We start from the raw sequence: 8948 nt of genomic DNA, 5'->3' as shown, positions 1-8948 counted from the left end.
GAAGGCCTTGCCATCTGCTGCCATCACAGCCTGGAAAGCCCCTAAGTGCTAGGGGTGACAAATCAGCCATCTCTCTGCTCTTAGCAGGGACTCTTCCGCACCTACAGGCTCCAAGAACGATTTTGTGCTGTTTCCTGCCCAGGAGGCTAGAGGTCCACGATCTTTTCCCTCTGTCTCCCACAAACACACATCGCAGGGCCAGAAGGACAGGCATCACCAGGATGGTGGTCACTATGCTTTCACACACACCTCTCTGTCCTCTCTTTTCCCAGGGTCAAAGCCTTCCTTTCCCAACTGGCTTACCCTCCTCACCTCTCTGCTCTGCATGTGGCATCAGCCTCCCCTCCCCCAGCACAGGGGGAAAGCTTTTTCCTCAGCAGCTCTGCCTGGTACAGCCCTGTGCATCTTTCCACCTCATCAACTTTTCATCTCTTTGCAAACGGAATCAAGAAGTCTCTCCCTCCTCCCTGCCTCTCTCCCTCTCCTTTGTTATTAGCTTCATGACTGGGGATGTTAATGTATTCACTAGACAATGTCTTCACACCACTGTTTCCTGTAATTACAGTCCCTTCCCTCCCACTGTCCCAGCCCATTTGACTGTAAAGTGCTTGGAGGAGGGACAGTGTGGAGAAAAGACGCAACACAGGCTGAGGTCGAGTAGTGTCATGTTAACATTCAACAAAGTAAAACCAATAATTACCTCTGCAGTAGCTCATTAACAGCTGGTAACACATGGAGGTCAATGCATCAGAGATTTAAAAAAAATGTGATCGATACAATTGGGGACCCCTCCACTAGAGGATGGGGAACTGTACCCCTATTACCAACAACAGTCACCCCAAGAAATGCAAGCAGCCACATTCATCTTCCTTCAGTGGGTAGATCCACTATACTTGTCATGTAGATCAGCGACATTGTCACTGGAGACCCGGATCCAGCCATCCTCCCTGACATGGTAGAGGCTGACGGAACCTCCTGAGTAGGCATCTCTGTAGGTGGCTTGGTAGATGGCTCGACGGGCCAGATCATAGGCCTCCTCCACCTCCAGGTCATAGGAGTAACCCCGATCCATGACCCCGTAAGCATATACAGAGCCAGAACCTACAGAGAAGGTGGCCCCTGAGATCCGGTTTCCTTCACTGTCCACGTAGTAGAGGCCTAGAAAGAGAGATGAAGCCAGTAAGGAAACAATGAGCACCTCTTCGGACATCTAATTCCTCTTTAAAGGCAACAGTTCTCCTTTCCTCTTGAAACCCAGGGAGACCAACAGAAATTCAAGAAAATAGCACTTCTATAAAATCGCTTAAAAAAAAAGTGAAGAAATAAAATTAAATATGAAGACTTCAGGATTCTACACATTCCACTCCATCTCACCTCACATTACAGTTACTGCCTTGTCTGTCTTCTCTGTACAACCAAAAAAGTCATTCAAATGACTTCGGTTTCAAGCACAGAACTTTAGTCACTGTGGGAGATAATGTTTGAGACAATCCTAACCCTCCAGAGTTCAGACTATCTGGGAATATTATCTGGACAAGTATGCTATCTCTTCTATCACACAGGAAGAGAATAAAGCCTAGAATTCTAAGTCATATTGTAAAGCACCTCCACGGTCCAACATGGTAGCCACTAGCCACATGGGATTCAACACTTGAAACGAAGCTAGTACCTACCACATGCTGGAGTGATAGTCTTTTGGATATACCAGGTTAAATAAAATATATTATTAAAATTACTTTTCCTTTTCAATTTTAAAACCATGGCTACAACATTTAAGATTACATGTATGGCTCACATTATATTTCTATTGGACAGTGCTGGTATAGACTAAACAGTTGGCCAGGCCAACCACCTTTTTTTAATTAAAAAAAATTTATTTTCTTTTTTCTGGCCACATTGTGCAGCTTGCAGATCTTAGCTCCCCAAACCCAGGACCTCTGGGCAGTGAAAGCACACAATCCTACCCACTGGACCACGAGGGAATTCCCCCAACTGCCTATTTTTATAGTTTTTTTTGGAACACACCAACCATTTGTGTATATATTGTCTAGGACTGCTTTTATGCTAAAACCAAGCTATGTAGTTGAGACAAAGATTACAGAGCCTGCAAACCTAGAATATTTACTTACATTTGATCCTTTATGAAAAAGTTAGCCAACCTCTGGTATAACAAAAAGTTAGACACAGATTTAATAAAATTTTTATCACTTCGATCTGCCCCCTGGACCTCTCCAGCTGGATGCCTTTGTCACCAAATTCATATTTAAATTTCCTGTCCTCAAATACTTCCAGTGGTTCTCCCTTATGGGCCCAACTCATCCCTCTTCTGCCCCACCCATCCACTTCCTTCTGTATTTTCAAATTTTGTCAATGTATCACTAACATTTTTCCTATTTCAGTGGGTCTCAACACTAACTATACATCAACATCATCTAAGGAAGTCTTTTTTTTTTTGGCCAGGGCATGCAGCTCCCAGCACCTTAGTTCTCCAACCAGGGACTGAACCTGGGCCCCTGGCAGTGAAAGCGCCAAGTCCTAACCACTGGACTGCCAGGGAACTCCAGGTATTTTTAAAAAGATGCCAAGGACTTAACACAGGTATTCTTTTTTAATTGGTCTGGGTGGGGGACAAGCACAGAGCTAGATTCTTAAGTTCTTCAGGTGATCACGATACAAGCCAGGTTGAAAAGTACGCCCCTTATCAGTTTCCAGGTTCCGATGGTTGTAACATGGAGCCCCTCCCAGGCCCACTGCCACTACCTTGCCAAGCCAGTGCACCATCTGGTTCCAATTTCCCTTTCTGGCTCTCTGGCTCACTACTCTGCTTCACACGTCTTTAGCTCCAATTAAACCAGACTTCCAGTTACTCCTGGCAAGACCTCATGCTTCTTCCTTCTCTTTTGTTCATTATGTTTTTTTTCAAATCCAGGAAAATGAGACCTACCTATGAAGCCCTCCCCAGCTTCTCCCATCAGAAGCAATTCTTCCTACCTCCTTAAATTCTTTCAGCATTTTACTGGTTCTCTTTAAAGTGGTATTCATCTCATTCAGCCTCCCATGAAGTAATCTGGGATCCCTTCTCAGTCTGCTTGAGGCCAGGGGCTGACTCATCCTGAATGGGACAACTTGTCAGGAAGGCTTCTCTGAGACAGTACAATTTAGGTTAAGCTCTGGTTTCCTGGGTTTTCCTTGCTGGCCAGTTTTTGTACTCTTTTACACTGTTTTCCACCACCTGGGACCAATCCAAGAGCTAACGGTTCAAAACAACATTTCCAAAATGTATCCCTAGACCGCACAAGAGGTATGGAACTGTTCTTTCACACTTTTCAAAGAGAAATGTCTCAATTTCCAAAGTAACAAACTGAGCTCCTCTCTCACAGGCACTTTTAAGTCTCTCCTCATCCATCCTCTATTAAGGGGCGAACTAATATTCTCCAAAGCAAATGAAAAAGTGGTGGGTATTCTACAGTTGATCGACAGAGAAAAACTAGGCATTTAGAAAGGTAAATGAGGGAATTCCCCGGCAGTCCAATGGTTAGGCCTCTGCACTTTCACTGCAGAGGGCACAGGTTCAATCCCTGGTCAGGGAACTAAGATCCCACAAGCCACAAGTTTAGGAAAAAAAAAAAAACAAGTGGGTAAATGAATGAAGCAAAAACAACAGGAGGAAAGATTAACTATTTTCAAGCACCAAAGGGGAAAATTACACAGAATGTGACTAGCCGTATACCAGCTTGACTAAAGGGACATTCAAAATTGGCAGAAGAGGGACTGCTATCAGATACAAGTCTGAATTTCCTGGCAAGGATTTTATATACTAGGAAGAAAAATAGGTTAAGGAATTCTTTTCAGAGACAACAGGACCAAGGTGATTATATCAAGCAAGGAAAGGAGATGGGCCCAAAGGGCCCCTTCTAGGCCAAAGACTCTCTACAGGGAAAAAGGGAAGAGAAATGACTAACTTTTGAGTAGTTACTTGGTTTTGTTGTCCAATATGGTAGCCACCAGCCATATGTGGCTGTTGAGCCCCTGAAATGAGGACGACACACCTCAAAATGGTATTTTTGTTATTATGGATTAAAACAATTGTTAAAATTAATTTCACTCATTTCTTTAAGCTTTTAAAATATATCCATTAGAAAAAAGTAAAATTACATGTTACATGTGTAGCTCACATTTTTTAATTTATTTTCTTTATATCTAGCTCACATTATTTCTATCAAATTGCACTGATTAGAGTTTTTATGTCTATTACTCAATTCTTAAATACAACTCTTTGCATGTCTTATCATTTTACAGGAGAGACTAGATATATTTGACATGTATTGCCTCATGGAACCTATATAAGATGATGAAACAGGCTGAGAAAATAACCTGCCCTAAGTCACATGGATGATCAATGACACAGCTAATCTACCTCTGTGCCCTTTCCTACACTACATCTCCTCCTTGAACAAAGAGAAGGAAGGACTGAGAACTAATCAACACATCCTTAGCACTGACATATGCTCTTTGATTCATCTGTTCATGCAACCTCTCTGTAATGGCAGCCCAAGAATCACACGGTTGCAGCGAAACTTACCAGGGCCCCTCTTATCCCAGCCACAGATCATGGTGCCCATGGACAGCCCCATGCCTTTATACTGATACACCATGTTGGCAAGCAGCTTGGAGGCAGCTGCTACGGAGATGCGTTCCTTGTTTCGAAGCTCATAGATTCGACATTGCCGAGCCAACAGCCTCTCCCAGAAGCTGCAATCCGCTGCACCCCCAGCCATGGTGCCCAGCAAGTAGGGGTTGATCTCTATCACCTTCTTCACTGTCTGGGAGGCGATGTAGGCACCGGCTGTGGCCCGGGAATCTGCTGCAACAATGACTCCATGGCGAAACTGTTAAGATTAGAGAAAACACAAGCCAGGGGCCACATCAGACCACAAAAACATCACCTTGACATTTCTTTGTGAATCGATACAACCCCAGAACATCTCTGTCGCTGCTGTTTTATACTTCACAACATATTTTCCCACTTATATGTCACTGGAGCTTCACATCAATAGCTTGAGGTGAGATTACCTTCACTTGCTGGCTGAGGAAACAGGCTCAATGAGATCGAATGACTTACCCAAGACAACAGAGCCAGTTATTACAAAGCTAGGCCAGGAATCCCAATTGTCTGGCTCCTATTAAGAGTGCTTCCTCCCACCAACTTTACTCCTCAAGCCATAACTTTTCAGTTACCCTGACCTATCCGGGCCACTGTTTCCAAAACCTTGGGCGGTCACAACAGCCTTCCCTCTGCCAGAGTTCACTGTCGTTTCGGCCGCCTCTTTCCTGGACAGGAGCAGCCTGGGGTCGCCTGGGAATCAATCTAAACAGCCTCGAAATCCTTCTCCCACTTACCCCCACTATTCCCCAGCCCCACCGCCACCCCGCTCCCGCCAGAGCGAGAACCGAGGCCTCCCGGGACAATGAGACAGCGAAACTGCCGGGGTCGGGGCAAGAGGCCCGAGCCTCCGCCTGGGCTTCGCGGCCGCGGCCACGGCGGGTTCTGGACCCGCTGGGAGGCTGGGAAGGGCGCGGGCGGGCGGGATTCAGCCCGGCACGGCGGCTGTGTCTGCACCTTGAAGGCCAGGGTGGTGGTTCCATGAAGTATTTCAATTCTTGGCTCCTCTGGGACACCCCAGCTGGGCGCGGCCAGGCTCAGCCCATCGCTGGGACTGCCTGGACCCAGGTCCAGCAGATCCGCACGACCCCCGAGTCCAAAAAACCCGCGCCGGTTCACCGATAGCGGCCTCTCCAACACGCTGGCCAGCGCCATGTCTAGTAAGGGCAAGGGAACTGCTTGCCAGAACGCCTAGCAAAGAACGACCGGGCAACGCCTCGCCGTCACAGCTTCACTCCCTATTAAATCTATCCCAGGGAGGAGCCATTTTAAGTCCTGGCAACCACGCCTCCAAACACAAGAGCCAGATGCGGGTAATTATTTTCACCAAGGAGGGAAAAAATAAATGGCTTCACTCCCCTTAAATTATAAAGGGGTGTGGCTGACATCTTGACTTTGGCCACGTAACCAACACAGGATTAGATTAACCTCAAATTCATAGGAAGCAAACGCAAACGTCAGGATGAGGGAGGGAAGTGGGGCCGGCCATCTTTGAGAAGGGCGTGACTGGATGAAAATCTGTTCTAAACCGGTAGTAGTAAATCGGCCCCGCCCCGCCCGGTGTCCAAGCAACAATTAACATCTATACCTTTTCAGCAGTCTGTTAATGAGACTGAAGTTGACATTTTGTTCAAGGGCACTCTCTAATACTGGGTAAAATAATGATCTACTCTGAGGCCATTTTCCTATGAAGTTACTAAAACCGCAGTAGTTTGAGCTAGAAAGCGCAACAAACATGAGTGCTATACTTCTGGTTTTTTGATAGCATCAATCGCCACAATAGCCAGGTTCTCTAACAGCAACCGATTTTTAAGATTCAGTATTGTCTTCACTCCCACCCCCTGGTGGAAATTCTAGTAAGTAATGAATTGCCCAAAAGGCAGATAGAAGAATAAAGAAGGAAAAGCAAAGGGCCCAGTTAATTCACAGACTGGATTCGCAATTCAGCTCCTGAATAACTGAGTCAATAGTAATTTACCATTTCAGAGCCTGGAGGAGAGTTGAGGCTCCATAAAGATGTACCAAGAGGTTTCCTGACTTAATCTTGCTAAGACAAGCCCTTATTCAAGAACGTGCTGTATTTCATTGTCTCTCCCTCTCTCCACCCACCTTCATTTTTCAACCCTTTTGGGAACTATAAGAAGCAAAGAAGTGGGCAAATGTATGAACTGTTGCCTCCTGCTTTACGTTTCTATGAAGTCAGTGTCTAGTCTTCCTTGTTGGATTCCAGCAGCAACATCCATCAATATCTAAATTCCTCATTCCTCTGATGCCCAACTCAGCCCCTCCTCTTCCCAGCAGACTCTGCATATGTTGTATTTTTAATGCTGAAATTCGGCAACTCTTTCCAAACCCAACCATCAGAATGTAATGAAGCAGAAGATCTTTATGTGGGTCTCACACTTGGATGGTGTGGAAAGTGCAGAGTGCCTCTGTTTATTGAGCACATAATATTTTGCAGTCACTCCTGCATTGCAACTAATCCTCCTTCTGACTTCTCTCAGTGGTTCTTTCCCTCTGCTACTAATGGTGTCTGTACTTTTCTTAAAGCATTTTTATATTTTAACCTGGTTATAAATATACATTTATCTCCCACTGGATTGTGAGTTTTTAAAGACAGGTATTTCTCTGGAATTCCCTGGTGATCCAGTGGTTAGGTCTTGGTGCTTTCACTGCCAGGGCCCTGGGTTTGATCCCTGGTCAGAGAGCTAAGATCCCACAAGCCAAGCTGTGTGGCAAGGAAAAAAAAAATCTGTAAAGACAGGTATTTCTCTGTGCCCACTATTTGCTTAATACATGTTTTTCAAATGAACATGTGAAAGAATGACAATATTGTTCTTCTAGTCACAGAGGCTTGACGCCCTGGCTCATACTTGACAGCTCCTGTTCCTTTCCTCCACATCCAATAGATGCCAAGTCCTGTTCATTCTCCCTTCACAGTGCTGCTCACATTCTTCTTCATTGCAATTGATATTGCCTTTGGCTTCTTATCTTCTCAATCCTGAATTACTGAAACATTCTCCTAATTTTTCTGGGCCCAAACTATGTTTCTAATTAATTCTACACAGTACCAGGTTGACTTTCTTAAAACATCTTCTTGATCTTTACCTCCCTAATAATGGTCTGTAAGGTTCAGCTCCTCAGTATGACATTTAAAGCCTTCCAGAATCTGTTCCCATTTTACCTTATATTAGTTCTCTGCTCCAAGGTCCCATTCAGGGAGACCTCAAAGAGGAGAGATACAAATGATCAGTGCTGCAATGAGTGGGAATATAAACTGATACATACCATGGAGAATAGTATGGAGTCCCCACCCCCACCCCCCCAAAAATTAAAAATAGACCTACCATATGATCTAGTAATCTCATGTCTGTGTACTTATCCAAAGGAAATGAAATCACTATCTCATAGAGATAGCTGCAATTCAATGTTTACATTATTCACAATTACCAGTACATGAAAACAATATCCATCATCAATGTATGAACGCATAAAGTGTTATATATGTGGTAGAATATTATTCAGCCATAAAAAAGAATGAGATCCTGCCATTTGTGATGAGATGGATGAAACTTGAAGGCATTATGCTAAGTGAAAGAAGTCAGGCAGAGAAAGACAAATAACATATGAGCTTACTTATATGTAGGATCTAACAAAGCCAAACTCTTAGAAACAGTAGATTGGTGGTTGTCAGAGGCTTGGAGTTGATGAAAATGGGAAGATGTTGGTCAAAAGTGTACAAACTTCCAGTTATAAGAGGGATAAGTTCTGGAAATCAAATGTACAGCACAGTAACTACAGTTAACAATATTCTTTTGTATCCTTGAAAGTTGCTGAGAGTAGGTCTTAAATGTTCTTACCATAACAACAAAAATGACAATTATGTGAGGTGAAGGATTTGTTAACTATCCATATTGCAGTAAATGTTTTGTGATACATACAGAGACACATACACAGAAGTATCAAATCATCATACTGTACACACTAAACTTAAATAATGTTATATGTCAATTATATCTCAGTAGGGTTTCCCTGGTGGTCCAGTGATTGTCTGCCTGCCAAAGCAGGGGACAAAGGTTCGAGTCCTGGTCCGGGAGGATCCCATATGCCGTGGGGTAGCTACTGAGTGCCACACTCTGGAGCCCAAGAGCTGCAACTGCTGAGCCCACGTGCCACAGCTACTGAAGTCTGTGTGCCCTGGAGTCCATGCTCTGCGACAAAGAGAAGCCACCACCGGCCACAACTAGAGAAAGCCCACGTGCAGCAATGAAGACCCAGTGCAAAC

General features: G+C 44.5%; 1 protein-coding gene across 1 annotated transcript; it reads right to left on the bottom strand.

Moving 5' to 3' along the window:
• Nucleotides 1-648: 648 nt before the first annotated feature.
• PSMB5 (proteasome subunit beta 5) lies at nt 649-6171 on the bottom strand. The gene is made up of 3 exons (XM_027553300.1): nt 5621-6171; nt 4583-4889; nt 649-1158 (listed from the first exon to the last, which is right to left on the bottom strand). Exons 1-3 carry the CDS (start codon nt 5816-5818, stop codon nt 872-874), a joined length of 792 nt encoding a protein of 263 aa, XP_027409101.1. The 5' UTR covers nt 5819-6171; the 3' UTR covers nt 649-871.
• Nucleotides 6172-8948: the final 2777 nt, after the last annotated feature.

Source organism: Bos indicus x Bos taurus, chromosome 10, assembly GCF_003369695.1.
Source record: "Bos indicus x Bos taurus breed Angus x Brahman F1 hybrid chromosome 10, Bos_hybrid_MaternalHap_v2.0, whole genome shotgun sequence".
Taxonomy (NCBI): domain Eukaryota; kingdom Metazoa; phylum Chordata; class Mammalia; order Artiodactyla; family Bovidae; genus Bos; species Bos indicus x Bos taurus.
Note: the sequence above shows the minus strand (reverse complement) of the source record. Positions and strands in the feature narration are given on the sequence as shown.

Excerpts from the sequence above, each read along its gene's own strand:
- PSMB5 (XM_027553300.1), bottom strand. The coding sequence starts at position 5,818 with ATGGCGCTGGCCAGCGTGTTGGAGAGGCCGCTATCGGTGAACCGGCGC. Across the intron at positions 4,890-5,620 it reads CCACCACCCTGGCCTTCAAG|TTTCGCCATGGAGTCATTGT; the intron begins GTGCAGACACAG and ends TAATCTTAACAG. Across the intron at positions 1,159-4,582 it reads CTGGGATAAGAGGGGCCCTG|GCCTCTACTACGTGGACAGT; the intron begins GTAAGTTTCGCT and ends CTCTCTTTCTAG.